Source organism: Miniopterus schreibersii (assembly GCF_964146895.1).
Source record: "Miniopterus schreibersii genome assembly, chromosome: 2".
Lineage (NCBI taxonomy): Eukaryota > Metazoa > Chordata > Mammalia > Chiroptera > Miniopteridae > Miniopterus > Miniopterus schreibersii.
Genome location: NC_138102.1, coordinates 159266286 through 159291345, shown reverse-complemented (window position 1 = coordinate 159291345; position 25060 = coordinate 159266286). Strand labels below are relative to the sequence as shown.

Below are 25060 nucleotides of genomic sequence, written 5' to 3'. Positions count from 1 at the left end.
TAGGCTGGGATCATGCTATTATCAAAGCCACCATATAGAGTAAGATTCTTTTGAGGCTTTCCATAGCCACATTTTTAGAGAAATTCTAACCCAGTTCCATGTTATGATAAATTTCTTGTTACATATTCCTCAGAAAAGCTTTACTCCCAGATCTCCAACTTGAAAGTTTCTCTGGCTTTGTCCTGTTATTGATACTCCACTTCTATTATGAGCTCCTTTCTTACCCTTCACATTCTTATCTCCTATTTCCAACAGTCCCCTCTGTCTTCCTAATTCCTTACTCATCTGGAATTTCATCATTAATTATCTCATAACTTTTCCACAATTCAGAATCTAATCTGAAAATCCAGACATGAGCTGCTTCTATGTACTCTTTCTCTTTACTTCAAAATGTGTTTGCCCATTGCCTCTGCCTTCTCTGCAGCTCTATAAGCTAGTGTACCCTACATACATTCGATTCTTGACGTCAACACCTTCTATCTTCTCTGAGGTATTGCTCAACCAAACACTTCTCTTGTGTTTGTTCAATCTCCTCCATCCACTGATATCTACAATACCTCAAATCCACCCGGCTCTCTTTCACTATACTCTGCCTCTCCTCCCCTATCAATCAATTACTCTACTCAAATCCTTCCACATTCGACTGTTTTCTTGATGTATAGCTAATTGAGTTACAGTTATTTGATTATTTGTACACACATATTCATTTATTTTATTTTTCAAATTTAATTTAATTTTAAAAAATTTAATTACACATACATATTTATCAAATTTAACTGATTTCCAATTATGTAGTTATTTATTTACTAAACCTTATAAGGACCATGTCTTCTTTATCTTAATATGTATAAACACCCTAGCATTTGTTCAATAAAGAAATATATGTTTAACAATAGGTTTGTTAATTTATTGCAGGTGAGCATTTGTAGTCTTTTAATGTGAAGGCATCTGAAAGGATCGAACACAAAAACAATGTAAAAGATTACTGTGAAATCAGTGAGTCATCAAAAGCTGCCCAAAGTTATTTGGGGTAATGATTCCTAAATATTTTAATTTATTTTGATTATGTGTAGTTCTGTTTCATCTTCTCTCACCCTCTTTGACTTTTCTGGTTTTTAAAAGGTCTGTCTACATTAATTGCAAAATGTTACTATACTCAAAGTTATGATTTTATAAACAACAGATGAAATAACTAAAGAATATAAGCAAGTTATGCATACTAAATTAAAAATATTTAGGAGATTGGAAGACAACACCGATGATGAATTTTAAGTTGGCTATTGTGGACGGTGACATTGATTGATTTTAGAAAAGAAAATTTCAAGAAACAACCAAACATATGAAGACAGGTAAATTATAAAAAAGCCTGACTAGGATGGAGAGATTGTGATGAAGTGATATTATATAGGAAACTAAATAAATAAATTGAGTACAGAGCTATAAATAATAATAAGTGTAAATATCAGATTTAGTAACTAAAGAGCCAGTATGTTTCATGAACGTGGTAGAGAAAACATGATTAAAACAATGTTTGAGACAAATTATACTGCAAGAATGTTTATGAGAAAATAATAAAAGAAAATACTAGAAATAAAATGACCAATGAAGTTATAATAATCTACAAATGAAGTAATTGAACAAAAATAGACAAAATGAAAATGGTGAGAAAAGTTCTGAATAAGGGACATTTTTAAGAAAACATTGGTAAATCTCTTAACAGACTAGATACAGAATGGAGCCAAGGAAATTGAGGAGTCAAAGAGAACTCCAGGGATACTATATTAGTGGTATTTTCAACAGCAAAGGGCAGATTTAGCAAAGTGGCTTATTTGGAGTTAGCATGTAATTGTTGCATTGAACAAACTTTTATTGGTGATCAACTGTGCCAAGGTACTCTGTCATTCTGGAAGCCAGTAAGAGTCCAAATAAATAACTAATATCCACCCTCAAGGAACTGAACTATCTTGAAAAGAAGTTAAGACAGATTTTCAAACTCACCAATATATAAAGGAGAGTTTTCAGGTTTGGCAAAATCTTCTATGTAGGAAATACCCAAAGGCATGATGGGAGTTTCACCAATTCCACGTATCATATTTCCTACTAGTACATACACCCACATTAATGATTTAACTTCTTTCACACACTCTGAATTAAAATGAAAAAACACATTGCATTAGTGTTTTGATAGTAAAATATTAAGCTATAAGTATACCTATCATTGTAAGTTTTTGGTAAGCATTTTACAGTTCTTATGTAACATGACACCTTGTAAACGATTTATATTATTATGTCAATAATGACTCACTGAACCACCCCTCTTGCATTTTTTGAGAGTACTTAGATATGGCCAAGTGTAAGTGGCATGCTGGAGCCATTTCCTACTGGGTTGGAAGAGATGTGTATACTACATCTCTTCCCAATCCAGTGCTTAGTGACAATACATTGGTAGTTTGATAGGAGCATTTACACCACAGAAATTGGCAAGCACTAGAAGTCAGAGCTATTTTTCCCTCCAGAGAACCAGTTTTCCAGCAACTATAGGACCTAGTTAGCTGTTATGAGTGCTATTCCATTTCTATACTAACTCTAGGGAGAGAAAAAACACAAATATCTCTCCCTAGCATCGATACTACATTTATAAGATTTAAATAAGAGTCTCACTGAAGTTTGAATTCTCTACAGCTCTAATTACTTTATAGATACTAAAAATACTTAACTGGGTAGTAATTACATTTTTGGTGGTACTGTAACCACCAAATAAGGTTTGATAAAGAAATTCACCCAGATTCTTGGACCAGCAGCTACTTAGAAGAACAACAAAGACTAGGCCAAAGGGAACTGAAAGGGAGAAAGAAAGACAGATCTCTGAAAATTTAGTCATTTCTGTTCTAAGCCAAAATAGCTGTCAAGGAAGATACTCTGAAGAGTTACATTTTTCAGGAAAGTGAATTATAACTTATTCTCATTTACTATAAACTGGCCAAGTGCCAGCACAGATGTGAGGGTCCTGAGCACAACTGGATCTGGAAATTTCTTGTGAGGTCTATCTCTCAGTCATTTCTAGTACAGAAAATTACAGTCTCCATTGCTGGGTATTCATATTTTTTCTGTGGTGAGTACAGTGGTTTGTGTCTATAGTTCATAGGCAAACTCTAGGTCTACTCTAGGGCAAAACTGAAAATCAAAGAATTAATGCACTTTCCAGGAGATACACCAGACTGGGAAGTTTTTTATCTACTACAATGTAGGTGTTTTTTTTTTTAAATAAAAAGAAATAGGAAATAGGACCCAGCCTTCTGTCAAATCAGCCTTTGACAGAAGCCAGCTCAAGAAGGGAGCACAGGGCACTGCTGATGTCACTATTTTCCTTTGTTTCCCCAGGGGATTCCTTTGGCTTACAGTTTCTGAGACTGCTTTCTTATACTCCTTGAAATTATTATGGGTCCTGATTTCACTCATTGGGGACCATTGTAAGTTCTACTGATATGAATCAACAGTCACTTCCAGACTAAGTATCACCAGATTATCTAGTTCCCCCAGGAAATGAAGGGCCAGAGACCTGCACATTTGTGCCTGGGATGATGTGGAAGCCAGGAGAAGCAACACTACTGTAAAGCAGTGTCTCTGATAGAGAAGGAGAAACAAAGACAAGTTCCTCGTTCAGTAGAAAGAGAAGAGAGTAAATGAGAAGTAGGGCATACTTGCTGCTTTCTCCGATCTGCTATAGAAAATCAGTGATATAACACAGATCTTTAAAACTTTGTTTCTGTCTCTATTTCCTAAAATAGTACAGAACAATTTATCAGTATAAATCCATTCTTCTAAGATGTTTTCTTCTGTGGAATTAACTCTGCAGTGGCCCTTGGATGGATGTCTTTGACTTATTTTTAAATAACTGTTTTAAAGAATAGACAAAGATTCCTTAATAAGTATATTCAAATATATAGGAACAACATTCTCTATTATTAACCATACTTAGTCCCCTCTGGGATCCCCTCCAAAGTTTCTGAAAAAAGGAAATATCTTTTTTTCATTTATCTTAGTCACTTAATCAAACCCAATAACTCATTCAAAACCCCTCAGCAACACATGTTCAGTTTCAAATTCATTGAACAGAAAACAATAAAACGAAGTTGACAACCTGATGGATCTTCTGTTGGTATGAAAACCTGGGTTCCATTTTCATTACACAAGAAACTGTTGGAGGACAAATTGCCTACAACTGTAGATTCATATTCGTATCTGTATGAACACAAGGAAAACACATTTATGTTAGAAACTGATAAAGGCAATGTAAACATTATGCAGATTAATTCCTGCTTCACTTAAGACATGACATCCAAATTCAGTAAAGAACTCTCTTCATCTTTGCAACCTAATCATCATAAATATAAAAAAACTTGTCACTCACTATAAATGTACAATCTCTTGACAGCTAGCTTTCAGCTATCTACATGTGGATGATCTACCTTTAAGATTACCTAACATCAAATTTCCGTAGTTTGTAGGAGACCATTCCCTGGAAATAATTACTGTGGGACGAGGGACAAAAGCTAAGAAAAATAATAGACTCAACAAAGTATAATTAAGATAAAAGATTTGGGGGAGAAAATGCAACACAACAAAACAAGTCTCTAACTTTGGATTCTCTGAGATTTGCTCATAACAAATATACCCCCACTTTCTGAGAATCAAAACACTAATTCTGCATGTGTTCATTAACCCCTAAGAGAAACAAAACCTTTGCCCATTAAAATGAGAGACCTTAGGAGAAACTCAAACACTGTGACAGCACAGTGTAATGACTTTTACTCTTCTCATAAGAACAAAAGGATTATGGACTGTGACTATTAGGCAAATTACCATAAGATCCACATACCCTTTCTCATAATGCAAATTATCCTAAATTATGAAAGAATGGAGGAAAATAAGCCAGGCAAAATCTCTCTTTGTTAGAAATTATGTTGGATTCATTTCTATATTTCTATTAGATAAAAGAAAGCTAAAAGAAAACTTGCCCTCTGAGTTCCAAATGAGCTAGAATGTTAAAACATCTTCCCGTTAGAACAACTGCCTAGTCATGCCCATAGAGTTTGTGAACTGTCTCCATATCTGTGATGCCATGAGACATGCCAGCTTCAGACAAAATAACACCTTTGGAAGAGGGTGGAAAGAAATGTAAACACAGCTCAACATTGTATTGGAGAGGACAACAAATAAAAGGACAGTAAAACTCTTTGCCTGGAGACTTATGATCCCTATAGAAATCCTGAGAAGATAAAATGTCTTTTTCATTTAACTTACCCACTTCACACCTAATAAGTCATTCAAAGTCCATTCATTCCCAAAATGTCAACAAAATGACAGTGAATAGATTTTAAAGTAGAAAAAGGAAGAACATAACACCACAAAGATAAAGAGAATGGAAGATTTCACAGGAAGATTTTGAAAATGAGAAAACAGATAAGTGAGTGGTCACTGAATTAGTAGATATAATAAATGCAACCCTAAGTAAGTGCCTACAGGGAGACAACCAAATATGTGCCACATATCCCAGGAAAGTTTCAGGCCAGATATAAGACATTTCTAAATTTGGGAGTAGGCATGGTCCAAAAAACAAGAGGACTGGTTTAAAGTGTGTATAAGGAGCAGTTAGACTCTTATAGACATCCTCTGACATTCCAACTGAAAATGGTCTTTGACTCTAGAGTGTTTGAACAGGCACATTGAGGACAGGAAGGCCATACTAAAAACTAAGGCTATTAGGTTTAAAAAACATACATACTGAAAAGTGAAATTCCCACTCCCACCTAGAGTAGTCAAGCTTCTACCTCCCAGGCAAGACTGGAGAATCCCTGCCTAAGATAACTAACAGGTTATGGCTGTTCTGAACCATCTAAATATAGCCAGTCCCTGTACAATCACCATACAAAGAAGTCCTCCATTAATCATGTCCTACACATTTATACAGAACTTCCAGTTAGCTTGTTGTTGTTATACTTCTCTCTGAAATATGATCCAATAATCATGAACCACCAGAGATATGAGAAAACCCTGTATCAGTAAAGAGAGACAAAACAAATAAAACCTGTACACTAGAAGGAGACACAGACAATGAACACAAATGAAGGAAATTTAAATAGGAAAAGACACTGCATTTTTTAAAGAAAATAAGATGTTCCTTAAAAAGACATGTTCAAAAAACAAGAGAACTCAGATATTAAAAATATGATAGCAAAAGCTAGAAATCTACTTAAAGGTTTAGAAAATAAAGTTAAAGAAATCTTCCAAAAAGTAACAAGAAGTCAAGAAGAAAGAAAATTGAAGAAAAAAGTTGAGAAACATATAAACTTAATCCAGATGTACAATCCAAGTAGTAGAAGTTCTAAAAAAAGAAAAATAGAGGGATAGTGGAGATATTATCAAAGAAATAGCACAAGTAACTTTTCCAAATGTTTAAATTGAAGGCACCTAGCACACTGAGACAATTATCATGAATCCAGACTTGGGAGCTTAAGAGAAAGCCCCAAAAGAGCCTGGGGAAAGGAAATGGCATACAATTCTCAATAGTAATACTAGAGGCTAGAAAGTATTGGAAAAATATCTTCAAAATTCCTAGGGTAGATATTTCCAATCTAGAATTTTATACCTGCCAAACTATCAATCAAAGGTGAGTAGAATAAGAATTACTTCCCTTAAACACTTTTTCAGAAACCTATTAGACAATGTTTTCCACAAAGAGAAGTGAAAGTAAAAAGAAAAGCAGATGATACAATATCCAGGAAATAAGTAACTAATAGAGGAAAGAGGGAAAGCAAATTCCCAAGGATAATGGTGAGGGAAAATTTCAAGGAAGCTGCCATGTAACAGGCCTAGAGAGTTCCCATTTGGATTGTAGATGAAGAGTTGGTGGTAACAGGAGAGATAGCTCCAAGGTGAAAATGAAATCATCTGAACACTTACACAATGGATTACTACTCTGCCATAAAAAGGAAGAAAATTTTACTTCTTGTGACAGCATGGATGGTCCTGGAAAACATAATGCTAAGTGAAATAAGCCAGTCAGAGAAAGACAAGTACCATATGATTTCACTCGCGTGGAATTTAATAAACTGAACTAACAAACAAAACAGAGACAGACTCACAGATATAGAGAGCAGGCAGACAGCTCGGGGAGGGGGGTGTTGGGGGAGTGGAGGGATCGAGAAAAAAAAAAGAGAACTCACGGACATGGACAACAGTGAGGTGATTACAGAAGTGTGGGGAAAGAGGTAGAAGGGGGCATAGGGAGGACACATGGCGATGAGAGGGGAAGAGAAACCATCTGATATGTATGAGTATATTGAAAAGATGCTGCCCTACCAGGACAAAGTTTGGTGAAAGTGAATCAAATTTTTCCCCCTCAACAATTATTTCAGATCTTCATCATTCTCCTCAAGCCACCTCTCATCAATCACTTTCCATACTTAATATTTTCTCCTCTGTCAAGAAAGTTGGGGCAATCCAACATGAAGACGTCTGGGTTTCCCACCCTAGGGCCTTACCACCTTCCTTCAGTTTCAGAGGTTGTGGTGCCTATCCACACATCCAAGATCAAACAAACCACCTGGGCACTTCCATTCTCTCCAGTTGAAAACTGAACCTAAAAACTCATCAGAGACTGAATGCTTACCGGTCCATGAGGAAATGAGGTAGAGACTGTAAGAAACACCCTAGACCCATAACTGCACATCCGACACCAATCATTATAGGTCTGTGAAATTTGGTTCCAAAATAACTCACAAATATAATCAAAAAAAGATTTCCTAGGGAAAAAAATGAGATAAAAATAAATATTTCACTAAGTACATACAATGGCTTAATGAATAGCCTAATTCAATCATTTACTATCTAGCACTTATTATATAAACACTCTCTCAATTCCTGGGATTGGCGCTAGGAATTCATGAAACAAATGAATAACACAGAACCCTTACCCTGAAAGAGGGTTATTTTCCAATGTTGAAATGCACATAAACAGATCCCTGTGTAACACCAACAGTTAAAAAGGTCAGCGAAAGGGAAGCCAGTGGAAGAGACTGAAGACTGGTTCTGAGAAATTTCAAAAGCTCTATTTGTGATTATCTACCCTTAGGAAATGTAATGCAAAAGCAGGTGTCAGACCATATGTCACCTCTGGCCTCTCCCTCCACACCTGCTCCACGGAAGACTGTAATGTTTTCCTATGCTTGAAAAAAGAAGCAAAGGTAAAATTCAGGTAGATATATGTTTTATAACTTATGATTCAAATGTTTATATTGGGCAACATAACCAAGCCAGAGATCTATGTTTATTTCTATTTCTTTCCTTAGAAGTAAAAACATAGTGGATTTCCCACTTTTCCAACTGCTCTTAGAAGTAAGTCTGGATTTGAGGAGTAAATAACTCAATGAAAAATTAATTCCCATGTCTTAGGATAAAGAAACTAATTGGGGAGGCCCTATTATTAAGGACAAGCCCTTGATAAGTATGGAGTAAAGAGCTGAAAAAGAGCTGAAAAAGTCAAACACATGAGGACATTTTCAAATCATACATTTTTAATCCAATAATACATATTTACCCTGATGCTACTATGTATAAAGAAAGTCTCTATGATGAACTTAAGGGTTATAAAAAAAATTTTAAACTTTTCCTGTAAAAGTAAATAATTTTCTAAGCAATGTTGTGTATTTTGAAGACTTTTCGTATCTGTTTATCTCTAGTCTGCCTTGTAAGTAGAAGAGATGTCAGCCCCTACATTATTTTTAATGAAGACACTCCACCACTATAGCCATAGCAGCCACACTGACTACTCTAGGTTTCTAAAATCCCCATCAACTGATAACTAGACTTACTGTGGTGATCATTTCTTAGCATATACAAATAGCAAATCACTGTTGTATACCTCAAACTAATATAAAACTGAATGTCAATTTTACTTCAAATAAATAAGTAAATAAAATCCCCATTATCAAAGCTATCTATGTTGAAGGTGTTGTCTCTAGAAAGCCACTCTGTATATTCCATGTCTCTTTTTAAAAGGAAAGGAGGTGCTTTCCCTCCTTACATAAGGGTGCGTTTAAGCCTCCTTGCTCTGTCAGTTGACTCTCCCTTACCATGAGAGACCAGAACATACAGATGAGTTTTGTCAAGGGTATAGAGAACTCTTTCTGTAAATATTACTGAGGAAAGATAAGCATTGTAATACCATTCCCTTCTGTTTCCCTTCTTAATTCTCTGACTATTCCTTTTCCTAGTTGCATGGGCTCCTTTCTTCCACTTGTTGCTTAAACACCGGTGTGCCTCAGGGGTCCATTTTTTGTGTGTTGTACTTATCACCCTATATCCTCTCCCTATAGCCTCTTCCCTTCTTTAATTTTAATAACCACTTATTTACTCACTAATCAATACGTCTAGCCCAGACAGTTCCCCAATGCTTCCGATTCATGTAACTACAATGTGGGCGTTGCTACCCAAAGGTCCCACTGGTACTGCCACAAACAGGACTCATCACTGTCCCCACAGCCACCACCATCATCTTGTTCCCCTTCCCCTATTCTCTGTCTCGGCGCCGTTATCCACTCCACCGCCCAAGTTGTAAACTGAAGAACACCCTCTTTCCTCCTCTGCCACATCCAATCTGTCTCTAAGGTCTCTGAAATGGAACTCCTAAATATTTCTGTAGGCCACCCACCTCACTTCTACCAGTATGATCCCGACTCAGGCTCAGATAGCTCTCCCTGATGCTCTGGCATGGGCCGCCTGGGACCCTCTCTGCCCCGGCCTGGTTGCCATCTTCAAACCTCTCTCCAGCACAGCCACAAGCATGGTCCTGCTAAAAGGCAAATCTGACATTTGCTTTAAACGGGGGTTCTTAGCCTGTAGGCTATAAACCCCCAAGGAGTCCATGGATAGAAATCATGCGTTCCATGAACTTGAGTGAGAAAAAAAAAAAGCATCTTTATTTACAGCAACTTTTAACTCAATATTAGCATTACCTCTGACAATAAAAGTATGCAAACTATAGTAGTATTCACTGTATCTATGATTTTGTTACAGATTGACACCAACTGAAGTTATAGGTATTTGCTTATGACATTACAGTTCTTGTGGCTACCTCAAAATAGTGACACTAATAATTACTTCAAATTCACTGTAGATGTATTTAATGTGTTGATAAGCACACATATTACTATATGCTGAGCTGTTTTAATATTTTGATGATTTTATTTCAGGATAATTGGATTCCTTTGACTCTTATAATTTTTATTTTATGCAATTCAAAATATTATTCTGAGATCATATAGCATCAGATTGCCAAAGAGTCCTTGGCACAGAAATATTAATAACCTCTGCCAGTCTCTTAGTGACTCTCCATGACCGAGAGGATAAGGTAAGTTCCACAGCAAGCACACAAGGCCAACCATAGCCCATTTCTCCAAACTAATATTTTAATAATTTCTACCTTAAGCTTTGCGAGTCAATAACACTGGCTTGAATGTTGCTCCCCACACAAGTTACAATGCTGCCTCACCCTTCTGTTTCTTCTATTGGAATTCTCTTCACACTGATCTAACCCTGTTTCTTCACCTGAAAAACGTTTACTCATGTTTCAAGAGCTTATCTTCCCTAAGTGAGGTTGTGCCCCATATTCCTATACGACCTTGCATATATTTATGTCACCAAGCTTACTACATTCAATTAAAATTATTCTTCTGCATCTGTGCCGTCCATTAGGCCGAGAGCTGAGTTTATACGAGACTATCTAAAGGGTTATTTCTATCTAGCTCCATCACCAGGATCTAGCATACAGGTGACACAGGGAGGTGAACAGTAGGAGACGTATCAAGTAGCACCTGATTCAGTTTTCCCTCTCCTCAATCCTGATTTTTCTTTCAGATACTGATTAAATACAGTAAAGGCAACTTTTACCTTGAAGGAAGTAGAAGCCATGATAAAATTATAAAGGAGTGGCATTCGTATCTCTATGAGGCATGTTCACAGGAGAAATCTTTCTCTCCATTCTTCCTCTCTGTCCTCACATCTTCCCAGTCATCAGGGCCTAAGGATAGACTTTATTCCTCCCTAAATTCAGAGAGATGTGAAAGCAGTTTCTCCTTCCCTCTGCACTTAGAAAGAATTGTCAATTTCTCAGAAACAACAGGAAAAGGAAAATATTTGCTTTTTCCCTTGGAAAACAGATTCCTTTGTTTTCTATTTTATCTTCTGAGTATCAGGATAGAACCCTTAAGAGTTGTCAAATGATAGATTAAATGTAAATATTCTAAATACTCAGCTACTTAGGCTAGATAACCAAAAACTATTAGAATAAAATGTCCAGTGGTGGGATATGTGGCAATATTTAGATGCTATTTAGAAGTAATGTTTAAATGAATTATATCTAAGCTTATTCCAAAATTAGCTAGGATATTCAATCTGTTACAGAAAATACACTATTCAGTAAGATGAAATGGCATAAAACAACAAATAAGGAGAATAAAATTCAGACTAACTCAATAGATAAAATATAAAAGGAAGTAATACGAGAATAATTCATTACCTATCTCAAAGCTCCCATTAATAAATCCAACTAGTGATGTCGGGATGTTGAACTGTCTCTCTATTTGTGTGAGCATAGAATTCATATAAGATCCAGATAGTGTTTTGGATATGAATGCACATGTTATTGCCAGCAGAAACATCTAGGGAGAAAAGAATATAAGAAAACATATGAAACATATATTTTTAAATTTTACATGTTTGCCACCCGTTGACAAAATATCTTCTACCACAGATTGATTATCTCCAACTTAAGTAACCCTTGAATTTGCAAGAAATGCTTAATGTTTTTTGCTCTTTTGGTCTTTCATATTGTATCCTCTCTTTGAAAACTCAAAATGAGACTAATTTATTAGTGACATTGAATTTTGTATGTAGTTATAGCCTCATTATCTTATAGACTCCTCTTGTACACACAAAAAAACACTAGTCATTTAAAGTAAGATATAACTAATGGTTTAAACAAAACTTTAGCACTACAATGCTATCTGTAGTACAAAAGAATACATATATGTTAATGAAAAAAAGGAATGTAACATTACACAAAAACATTATTGCTGTTGCAAATTTGCTCAAGGTCTTTCTTGTTCAAAGTAATATGCAAATTATACATCAGATTACTGCTGACTGCCAGTTGATTTATCTAAAGCAATATTTTAATTACAAACTATTATAAAAATGTTTCTAAACAGAACAGGTATTCGTTATGATAAATAAATATGAACATAATAAATTTCCATATATTGAATCACATTTTCTATATATTGATATAGTTCCAGAGAGCAATCAGATTGGTGCAATTGGTAACAAAAATCAAGGACAGCTTAACAAATAGAATCATGGTGGTCACCAGGAGCTAGTATGATTTTACTAAAAACCTGAGAAGTTAAAATTTTGATAGTTTTACTAAATTGGAACAAAAAAGACTTAGATTTTTAGTAAAGGATCTGAAAAAGGAGCATTGCATGCTGGGCAATAGTGTAATTATGTGGATTAATTGCTGCTTCAAAGTCAAGAAATCAGAGATAAATAGATTTAGGCCAACATGAATGGTAATCTCCAATCCTATGCCACGGGACTTTTTCCTTGGCCCTATTTAAAGATATTTCCTGTGATACTTCCATCCTGGGAGACCATTCAATGTACTCTCTAGCCAGTGCATTCAATCCCTAAAATCCTAGCCCTCCACCTTTCCTACACTCCAAACGCCACAATGTATATTGCCCCTTGTGCATTCTCTCCAGCATTATTCAGTTTTTTTCTGTTCCTCAATCTCCAACCCAGCCATGTGTTGTTTATGACCCACAAGTTATCTTGGCAACTTCACCTTCAAACTTACCTCTATTCTTGCCCCTCTAATTTCCCTGCCATATCAGAAGAATAGCTGCTCCTTCTCTTGCACAATAAAATCCCTCAACCCATGCTCTTGAATCCATTCTTCCCATATCTGAGATCCTGATTCATCAGTTATTACCTTCCTCCTCTATTTTCAATATTACACTACAGCTATCATCAAGATGTTTGGAAAAATAGTCTAGATTCATTGCTTAAACTATTTAACCTTTAATTCATGCTTTAGTCTCCTATAGTCTGGCCTCTCCTGAAGCTGCTCCATGAAAGGTCAGAAACAACTTCCTGAATTCCAAATTCCATAGATACTTCTTAGTCATCAGTTTAGTTGATATCTCTGAGTCATTTGATCCATTAATCTCTTTTCTTCCTGACATTCCCTGCCCCCATGCACACCTATGTTTCCTCCCACCCTCCAGACTCTTCTATTCAGTCATATCTTTTTGTGGCCAACCCCTTCAGGCTTTTATCTTGTACCCTCTACTCTTCTTGAGATATATACACGCCCTCCCTAGAAAATCGCACTTATTCCTATGCTTTTATTGTCACCCATATGCTGAAATCTCTTGAATGTATGCACAATTTAGCTGAGACAATTGCAATCATAGTTTGGTCTCCTTTAGTCTCGTCCACCTCTTCTCTCAGTTCCTCCTGCCATCACCAATAACTTTGAGCTTAGTAACTATCTGTCAAATAAATTAATAAGATGCATGGTTAGCATGCCATTTCACTTCTGAAAACTTTCTAGTGACTTCCCATAAAGAAAAATCCTACTTTTTTAGATGGCAAGCAATGCCTCATCTACATCACAGCGCCATATCCTGCTGCTCATCCCTGGACATCACATTATACTTATAGTTCCTGTAATTCACCGTGCCCTTTCACATCTCAGTGCCTTTACAAGATAGTCTTCCACTCGTAATGCTTGCCTTCTCCTTGTGTGTCTGATAAATATACACTCAATTTTTAAAATTCAACTCTATCCTCACTTGTACTGTGGAGCTTTCCACGTCTCTCTGCTCCCTGGGGAGCCCTGATCATTCACTCCTTATCCACTCACCCTGCTGTGTGCCTGCCTCTAGCACAGCCCTTTACTTACGTGTTTGGACGCCTATAATGTCCTCCCTCACTATATTGTGAGCAGTTCAAAGATAAGAACCATACATTATTTACCTCTGTACCTATTATTTACCTTTGTACCTTTGGTGTCTAGTAAGGGCCTGATGAATAGTAGGACACCCAACACAAAATAATGAATTAATGGCATAAATATTCCAAAACAACCTGAAGAACTAGTCAGAACTGAAAGGAAGCTGAATGTAAGATGAAATGGAATAGTACTAAATATACCTAAGCCAAGAGTTAGCTGTACCAATATGTTTGGGGAAGTCAGAATAGAATTTTATGTGAAAAATACCTGGGAAATTTAAATTTCAAGCTCAATATGACTCAAACTGTTATATGGCTAACAAGATAGTATGGCTATATCTCTAGTTATTTACCCTTCTGTAGCAAAACCAATTTGTAGAAATTCTGTCTCTCTTCACACTACAGATTTTTGCAGAGCACATTACTGACAGTAAATAATTTTCACATGGTTTTAAAATTCAGGTTTTGTATTTAAAACAAGCTCTACCAAATAAAATAGAGATTATATTTGGTATAGTAATTTATTTATTTAACATTTTAAAACAAAATTTTATTTATTGATTCGAGAGAGAGAGAGAGAGAGAATTTATTGTTCCACCCATTTATGCATTTATTGGTTGACTCCTGCATGTGCCCTGACCGGGGATCAAACCCACAACATTGGTGCATCCCAATGATGCTCCAACCAGCTGAGTTACCCAGCCAGGGCTATTTAACATTTTAAGAAAGGAAACTAGATGAATCATGTTCCTAATGCTCTTTTCCTAAAACACTTAGATGAGGGCCTAAACAATTGGACAACTGGGTTTCATTTACAGAGTGAAAGCAACCAGTGTCTCTTCCGACTCATGTCTAGTGCAAAACAACCTCTATATTTAGAAAGTTACTCCTACTAGCTCTTAACAACAATGCTCCAGAACATGAAGCAAAGATAGAGAATGGTCCATTGATGCTTTCTAATAAACTTTGCTTAATGAGCACATTTTTTAAGTTCAGAGTAAAAAAAATAAGCCAAAGAAAGACAAATACCGTATGATTTCATTTATATGTGGAATCAAACAAAATAAGCAAAGGAACAAAGGAGAAGCAGACTCATACAGAGAACAGACTGACAGCTGTCAGAGGGGAGAAGGTAGGGGGCTGGGTGAAAAGGTGAAGGGATTAAGCAAAAACAAAAACTCATAGACACAGACAACAGTAAAGTGGTTACCAAAGGGGAAGAGGGGGGTGGGTGTAGGTAGAAGAGGGTGAAGGAGGGATAAATGGTGACAGAAGGAGACTAGACTTTAGGTGGTGAACACACAGTACAATATACAGATGATGTATTATAGAATTGTACACCTGAAACCTATGTAATTATGTTAACCAGTGTCACCCCCCAATAAATCCAATAAATATATAAAAGTAAACTTATGATACTGATTCTTTCAGGTTTAATATAATCAAGCCAATGTAAGCAGAGCACATTTTAAATGATTATAATTTGTTATTCACACTGTTTGAAAAATACATTTTTGTTATACACACACACAATCTGATTATTAAGCAATTGCCTCTCAATTTTACCTGATAAACTTCTGATTGCCATAACATTCAGATCAATGTCTAATATTGCCAAACTCTAAAGTTATCAAAAATTAAAGACCATTTATAAATAACACCTGATTTGACTTTTATCTGTAAATGCTATTAATAATAGCTAATATTTATTGAATTTTCACAATATTATAGTCATTATTTCAAGCATGTAAAAAGAAAACATCCTCTGAGATAAGTGTATTTTATTACCCTTATCAGGTGAGAAAACTGAAGCACAAAGAGGTTAAACAACTTGTCTAAGAGTTGAAGCAAGTAAGCAGTTGAACTCAGATTTGAGTCCAGGAAGCCTGGGCCTCGATCCTTACTTTTAACCACTCAATTTTAGAAGAAGGATATGATTGTTGAGATAGTTTACAGGGAAATTTTTTAAATATAGTGAATGTGGCATTTCAGGCAAAAGTAGTTTTCTGGATCTATATCATAATTCCCCACTTTCCCGTACATGTGTAGATTTTTCCCTACATACGTATAAAAAGAAAATAAACTCTCAATAGGGAGAAAACTGGTGGCAGTATCTTAGTTTGGAAACCATTTGCAGGCACTAGCTATAGAATCAAGATAAGTATCCAGATCCCGTGGTTTAAAATAAATTCAGATTTTGTTTGAAGGCAAAAATGCAAAAAGAATTTGCTGTGAAATAGTCAAGATATCAGGAACAGCTAACAAAATGAACAGTTTTCTTATAGAGAATGACTGGCATGCTGCCAAAGCTTAAAGTAAATACTTGTTTTACTGGGTCATTGTGGAATAATCACTGCATATAGATCAGGAATCATTTCTGTCTAAGGAACCATTTTCCGTGGGAGATCCCCACACTCCTCTGGCCCAGAAACCCCTGAAGGGTGGGCGTTTTAATTGGCCTTTGATCCAGGAAAATAATTCCTGCTGTAACATAACATATATCTGAAAATTTTAAAGACCTTGTCTTCCATTTAAGTTCGAACAAACCAACCCTATTTAGACACACCTTTAGTTACAAAACAGACTTCATTAAAACAAGAAATTATCACCATACCAGGTAGTAGGACAATAAGATTAGATCACTTCATGAACATATGAACAACTTTATAAGGTCTAAGTTAAAAAAACAACAACAGTTCATATACATACATCCACACACAAAATTCCGTACCTTCAACTTGGAGAAACATCTTATCTTACGGGTTTCGATTTTCTCAGTTTCTCCCATGTTGCTCTTCTGAGTGTTCCAAAGTACTTATGAATTAAACCTTGATATTTCTTACTTCTATTGTTTTAAGAAGACAAAAATATATTAAATTACTGACAAAATCCTAAGTCGTCATTCTTTTAAAGAAAATACGTAATTTGAACGACATAATCCGAATCCATTGTATTACAAAAATACCTGGGAAGCTTTTGATCTGGATCTAGAAAATAATGACATTAAATAAGATTTAGTTGTTAACTTTCCATTAAAAAGGTTACAACAAATAACTTTAGTTACTCTTTAGTGAGATTAAAGATAGAATTATTTGTTATGGTCTTCTTGCAAAATAATAACCATGTGGTTAAAACCAAACTTTTCATTTATTTAACCAAAACAAATAGAAGCAAAGTGCACTTTTTTTTACTTACATGAAAATGCTGCTTTTAGAAACACACAGACTTTGATTTGTGTTTGTGCTAAAAATCTGCGTCAGCCAGACTACCAAAGTTCAAAAATCTGTTTGGCCAGGCTCCCTCTTCAAGTTCTTTGCATTCCAATACTTCCCTGGAGTTTCAAGAAGGGAAGCACTGCTGATTCAAGGAAACCTGGGGAGACATGAAATTTTAATTAGGGGACTAGCCTAAGTAAAAATAACAAATAATTCTCTGATCTGGAAAAGAATCCTACAGTTGCAAGTTAAGATATGAGGTTTAGGAAAAGACAAAACATGTAAGTGCAGATCTATATGCCTACATATGTAATAAATACAGATATATGTGTATCTATGTGTGTGTGTGTGTGTGTGTGTGTGTTACATTTTATATGTAAAACAAGATTACTTAAACTCTATTCAATTTTACCAACCTCTTTTCAATGTTTTGTCTATTTTGTGTCTTGAAAGTAGGACAATATTTTGTACGAAAAGCAGTGTTTCACTATGGCAATATTTATTCTAGTAAATCTACTTTAAGAGAATAATATATTAGCAGTATTCCCAGAGTAAATTTATTAAAAACCTCTGAACAATATCTATTTAACAAGTGATCCTAAATGCACTAATTTTTAAAAACCTTGTACTGCTTTACCTCTGTAAATTGGCTGTATCTCACTCCCCTACATACAGGAAGGCAAAAGCCACTGAACAACATATGAGCTTAGTTATTTTTACTCTTTCTATCATGGATACAACTATATGTCGAAAGTATACTGTGTGCCAGTCATAGTGTTAAGCGCAGGATTTCAGAAATGAACAAGACAGACAAGCTCTCCTATAGACAATACAAACTAATTAGAGAAGTGTAAGGCTCTGTGAAAAGTACCTGAACTCAGATCCCAAGGAACCTATATTTTTATTGGGAAAGGTAAAACTTTTAAATAAAACACACTGGAATAGAACTAAATAGCATATGATCAAATACAAATGTTTTCATATGTAAGAGAAGAAAAAAGTCTTAAGTCATGAATGAAAATTATTAGAAACAGTCTTTGCAATTCTAAATGGCCCCACAGATGAACTCATGCTGAAATCTACCCATAAAATGCCAGGTCACCTTAACCATAATTCAAGTACAAGACACTAGTTTTGAAAAAAAAGATAGAATAGGATAATTTTTCAAATGAATGGAAACTGTTCTTCCTTGGCCCTCATTTGTAATACATCCGTTTTTATTAACCCAGTCTCACTCCCCTTTCAGTTTTCCTTCTACCTCTCCTTGCCAACATCTGAGCCCAATACAGTCACCCAGTCAAACAATGAGAGGGAGAGAACTTATTTCTCTCCCATGGCAAAGTTGTCTTCACTCTTTTTAGTGGCTAAAGGCATGACTCTTATAAATGCCTATTTTTTCCTACCTGACCAGGGGATACAGAAGGTGGAGTCAGTGACACAGGAGATCACCACATAGGGGAATTCTGTAGTTCCTTCTACGTATCATGACACAGTGGTACCATCTTGAGCACATTTTATCACCACGCCTCAAAGATTTGTTTCAAAAGGTGTCTTCTGTCCTGAGAGATGTCTTATAAACAAATGTGTTGACTGGTATAAGAGGCAGTGTTTGAAACTAAGCACTTGGAATTAATTCAATGAGATTCAATTAACACTAAACATTCCCTGATTTGCCAACTTACACAGTGAAAATATTTTAGCTTTTCAGACACACTTTATATTTTAATAGAGAAAAGTAAATAAATAAATTAAATCTATTGCATTTATTTAATAAAACTCATGAAATCTAATAGTTAGAGTCACAATCACTTTGAGCCTTTTGGCTCCAAATCAGGGAAAGTACGCACTGTTTCTTCATGTCCTCGCTGAAGTGCAAGTGCCAGCCATGCGAACAATCCCCTTTTGTTAGCACAGGCTTGTTTACATGGTGATTTTTGCTCCTGGGACCACAGTGTCACAGACAAATCCTCATCAATCGTCATTGCTAATGAAAATGACTTGCTAGAGCTTTATTAAGAGGAGAAGCATTTTATTTCTTCTCAGCATTCAAAGGGTAGAAAGCAGTCCTCTAGTACACACTCACAAAAATGTGGCTGCATTGCGTTTCTTCTATGTCTACTGGTCACAACTTTGGGGTTTATTTTTGTTTTGTTTTAATTGTAGTCAAAGCAGATTACAGAACTGTTTACTATATGCAAATTTTTGGATAGCAGGTCTCTAGAACTTTTTCATCTTTGGTGAATGAAAAATCTATACTCACTGAACAGCAACCCTCGGGTTTTTGACACCCCTTAGTTGCCAGCCTCAACAAGTCTCAATCACAAGGGAATACAATTTTTTACAAAACAACTAAATTACCTTGTTTGTGCTCTTTCCCCAGTGTTAAGTATATAGACATAATTTTTAAGGCTATAAATCACCTGGGAAAATGCATACATTTAATTTTACATCATAGTACTGAATTAACAAAATAAAGACTTTATCATGGCAAAACTAGTTGTACATACATGAAGAAGACTTAGGAGGACATCCTTTCCCTGGGGGAAAAAAAGAGAGAGTCATACCAGCAACAGTCTTAAGAAAATTATTTCCAGAATGTTCAAATTGCCCCTCCCTCTGCAGGAAGAGGACAGCCTCTGGGGAGTATCCAGCTGAAATAATTCAACCAATACCCAACTAAGCAAGCATGTGCCAATGAAGCACATGTAGAACCAACAATGACCCTTTGTATAATGCCTACCAAATTATTTTTCTTCTATTAATTCATTTCCATCAAAAATCAAAGGATAAGATATTGGATTCTGCCAAACAAGCCTTATAAACATAGGTATTATTTTACTTCCTATGTTCAGAGGACATACCAGGATTGCATCACTCTAGGCAAAACTAGAGGAGAAACTTAACTGAGCCATAGAACCTTACATGTGGTTTCTCCATGCAAACCAAAGAGTAAAACACACAGAAACAGAAGCAAAAGCTGTCATCAGCAACCCAGCAATAAATATGTCTACTCTGTTACTTTAGATAACTTACTGCCTGACTCGGGGAATAGACCGGGACATGGAAAAGCCAAGCTGAAACTCGACTTCCCAAGCCTTTCGGAGAACTGGCTGTGAATATCATCAGTGTTACATCCCATGCCACGTAATGCTAGAAGTAATTATGGGAGCAGCCAACCTTTTCCACACCAGCAATTTAAACTATTCGTTTCTTCAGAATTTTATCTCAAAATTCTTCTTGTCCTTTTGCCTACTCACACAGAATTTTAGATCCAAAAACATGTTCCTTCACTGAATTATGGCAAGTAAATACTAAACTATTCCTTTTTCTCAGAGAAAGGAGTTTTTATCTGCTTATAAAGCGCCTCCCAAAATAACTGAAATTCCAAAATGTTTAGATTTTCTCCCCAACCCATTTATGTATGTATTTGTCCATTCACATTAACGGATATAGGAAGGCAGCTAGATATAGTAAAAAATGTCAGCTTGAAGCCCAGTCAGCCTGGGTTTGGGGTTTTGTCCTAGTTTAGTTGTGAGTTGTTTAAACTCGTTGAGCCTTATTATTATTTTTTACTTATCTACGGTACTGGAATATTTATGCCTATCTTGCAAGATCAGTATAAAGAATGAGTTATAAATTTTACATGAGACCAACCTCTAGCATGGCTGCTGGAATAAAACAGTCACTCTGTAAATGGCAGTGATTATTATTCATTCATTCCACAAATATTTATTAAGGCTCTACTACATTCCAAGCACAGTAGTTGGTGCTAGAGATAAAATTATGAATAACAAATGTGCTTGCTCACAAGTGGTCTCACAAGCTATTGGGAGAGACAGACAATTAAATGCTAATAATAGCTAGTTAGTGCCATAACGCAGACAATTTGAGCTAAGTAATAAGAAGAGGTGATTAATGAAAACTACTTGGATGTTCAGGAAATATCATTTTGATACAGTGCAGTAGTTTAAGTACTTGGGTTTTGAAATGAGGCACAACTGGTTTGAAAGCCTGTTGTTAAACTAATTGTGTGACGCTTGTACAAGTCACTTATCTATCCATACAAGGAAGATAGTCTCTATCTTTATATCAGACAAGAAAATAGACAAAGAGGGCAAAAATAGAACCCATGACAGGTAGTTCAATAGAAGAATTTAACATTCTAGGAAACTAGTTACAAAGGTATCCAAAGAATTAAAAAGCCAAATTAGGCAGGTGGTGGGCAACCCGGAGATTTATACCAGCAGGAAGTGACCCCTGAGGCTGTGTCAGAAAGAGGAGCTGAGCCACAGGACACACAGCTGCTTATTGACAAAGGCACTGCTCGCAAGTGGAGGGGAGAAGTGCCCTGGCCTCCCCTTCTCATGCCAATACCTCCCATTGACAACCTGACAGGAAATCGGGGGCAAGGGAGCCTGGGGAGTTTACTTCTCCCAGACAGTCCCTCGGGATAAAGAGAAGATCAAAGGATGAGAGAAAAAAAGCACGTGAGGCCAGAAAAACAAAGGACGGACACAGCTATAATCAGTTGGATTAGAGTTCAATAATATAATATATGGTAAATACGTAATGTGATGCTAACACACAATCAACATTCAGTGGAGGGATATTATTGGGTAGCATACCTTCAATCCTTAACACTCTTTATTCTCAGTAATAGAGGATTCAGTTAGATTTACTAGTTGCATAATTGGCCAGATCTCAACATTACACAGGTAGATACTGCAATCTCTATATGATACCAAATAAGGTGTGAGGTTTTGTCACCAAAACAACTGATTTTTAACTGACTCAGATACAGAATTTCCATGTACTCTTTACTCAGACTCACCAACTGGTTACATTTTACATTATTCTCTCTCTCTTTCTCTCTCTCTCTCTCTCTCTCTCTCTCTCTCTCTCCCTGCCTCTCTCTCTCTCTGTTATTCTCTTTGTATATACAGCCTTGTCCCTTGGTATCCACGGGGGATTGGATCCAGGACCCCCCATCGAGAATACCAAAATCCTAGTTTTCTCAAATCCTTTATATAAAATGGTATAGTATTTGCAAATAAACTAAGCACAGTCTTCTGTATAATTTAAATCATCTCCAGATTACTTATAATACCTAATACAATATAAATGCTATATAAATACCTGTTATACTGTATTGTTTATGAAATAATAAGAAAAAAATCTGTACATGTTCTGTTCAGAACCAACCATTTTAGGCCTAAGGACATAGCACATGTCAGCAACAATGTAACATTTTTTTCAAACACTTTTCTTTTTCTTAAATATATCTTAATTGATTTGAGAGAGAGGAAAGGAGAGGGAAAGAGAGAGATAGAAACATCAATGATGAGAGAGTCATTGATCAGCCGCCTCCTGCACACCCCCGACTGGGGATCGAGCCCGCAACCCGGGCATGTGCCCTGACCGGGAATCGAACCCCGATCGCCGGGATCCTAGGTCGATGCTCAACTGCTGAGCCACGCCCAGCCGGGCTCAAACACTTTTCAAATATACAGTTGGACGAATCCTCAGATGAGAACTTGCGGATATGGGTCCAACTTGAATAAGTTGGAGATACTGTGGTCCTTATAATATTACTAATTATTTCTATGTGTATTTCCTAAAAGAAAGCTATTCTATTGTATAAGCATAATAAAATCATCAGAGTCTGAGAATTTAACTTTAGTTCAATATTATTACTTAATCTATGGTCTCTTATTGAAATTGTATCAATTGTTCTAATAATGGCTTATAGTATTTTTTCTTTAAATGGACCAGGATCCAATCCAGCACCACACATTGCATTTAGTTACTATATCTCTTTAGTTTATTTTGATCAGGAAGAGTTATTTAGCTTTTTCCCCCCTTGACCTTGAAATTTATTAAGAGATAAGTATGTTGTTTTGTGAACTAGCCCTCAGTATGAATTTGTCTGTTTCTTCATAACTAGGTGTTGGTTGCACGCTTTGGACAGGAATACCACTTAAGTGATATTATGCCCTCCTCCTCAGTCGATGATATCTTGAGACATATGATGTCAGTCTGTCCCAATATTCTAGTCTCTCCACACCTCCTTCCTGTTAAGATTAAACTGGGCAGCGGGAAAGCACAATGTCCTGACCCTGGCCACTAGAAATCAACTGATGACAAGAAGGGAGCTATTAACCCCTCTGTACCCCTCCTTCCCTTCTCCCCAGAGGAGAAGCGGCTCCCCCTCCTCCTGGAAAGGCAGCCATGGTGTAAAATGCCAGCTTTCCGCACCCTGCCCCCCTCTCCCAGCCCAAGAAGAGGCAAGAGGGAGGGTGCGGCCCCAGCTGGGTGGAGCTGGTCTGTAAACCTGGCGTGACAGGCAGGACACTCAGGCGAGACGACCCGGACTCCCTGACCTCCGGCAGGCCGGCAGGCTGGGAGCCCATTCACTGCCCATCTGCAGAGTTTGCACTCTCCGTCCCGGGTTAGAGAATGTGCCAGTTTTTTCAGTAATTATTTTTCCCTTTGTAATTAATAAGTAATTTCTGTGGAGATACCTTGAGACTATATATCCTGTTTCTCACCTGATTCAATTCTCATTATATCCTCCACTGAAGATTTTCTCATCCCATCATTCAAGTTATATTTACAGGTTGGTGGTCTACTATAAGATCTTCTGTTTCTCTCTCACTATTTATTTAGTCATTTATTTCAGTATGGGCTCGTGCGTTTTTACTTTATTCAATGGGTTTTAACCTGTTGCCTTCATTCTTTATATTCATGCTCAAATTTTCCAATAGAAGCCCCTTCTAGCTGGTTCCTATAGCCTTCTGATATGTTCTAGTAGAAACCCCTTAAAATTGGCTCCTGAATCCTTTTGATATCTCCCCATATTGCGTGGGTGCTTCCTTACTTTCTGGATCCTGAGTATGTTTCAGGCTCATTTTTCACTTTCCCTGATACAATTCTCAAATTAACCCCTTTTCAAGAAAACCTTCGTAACTTTAGTGGCAAATAATATTTAGAAACTAAGCTAGAGGTAGAGATATATGTACACCCAGGAAATATATGTCTGTATTTACAAATATAGGTAAATGATGTAGGTATAGGTAAATGTGAAAACATTAAACATAGGTTTATACTGACACCCCCAATTTCAATCTGACACCATCTCCTACTATGACCAACACTGATCAGTACTGAAATACTTTTTTCTTGTACATTTACTTTTTTCTCTTGGAAAACTTTTTTTTTCTATTATAAACTTCAGATAATTTCTTATCATGGGTTTTTATATCAAGAAGACAAGAAGATTTTGTTTTTCTCCAATGCATTTGACTCCTAATACAATGCCATATTATCTTTGAATGTATTTCTCGATAAATTCAGGCCCTCTCTTAGCTTGCTAATTTAAAGTAATACTAAACTTTTTTATTAAGTTTATTGGGGTGATATTGGTTGATAAGATTATATAAGTTTCAAGTGTACATTTCTATGATCTATATATTGCATTGTGTACCCACCACCCAAAGTCAATCTTCCACCATCGAATACTTGGCCCCTTTGCCCTTTACCACTCCCCCAGCCCCTCTTCCTTCCGGTACTGAACATACTCTCATCTGCATCTTTGAGTTTTTGTTTGTTTTTCTTGTTTGTTCCTTTGTCACTTTCAGTTTTATATCGCACAGCTTGCCACCTCTCTAATGATTAGCTAGGGAGGATGCGATGAGTGTCTCTATTTGCAGTTGCCTTGTGGTTTGCTCAAGTTTATCTGCTCTGAGCATTCTTTGTCTTCTAGTCGATTG

At 36.3% G+C, this 25060-nt stretch overlaps 1 protein-coding gene across 1 annotated transcript in view; it reads right to left on the bottom strand.

Annotated features, from left to right (window-relative positions):
- Positions 1 to 25060, bottom strand: part of SLCO1A2 (solute carrier organic anion transporter family member 1A2) — a 96971-nt gene that overhangs the window by 29555 nt on the left and 42356 nt on the right. Inside the window, exons 4-6 of the mRNA XM_081127859.1 lie at positions 17272 to 17448; positions 16808 to 16921; positions 11579 to 11720 (exon numbers count right to left, since the gene is read on the bottom strand). Of these exons, the coding sequence (XP_080983985.1) occupies positions 11579 to 11720; positions 16808 to 16864 (199 nt within the window). The 5' untranslated portion in view covers positions 16865 to 16921; positions 17272 to 17448. The remainder of the gene's footprint in view (positions 1 to 11578; positions 11721 to 16807; positions 16922 to 17271; positions 17449 to 25060) is intronic.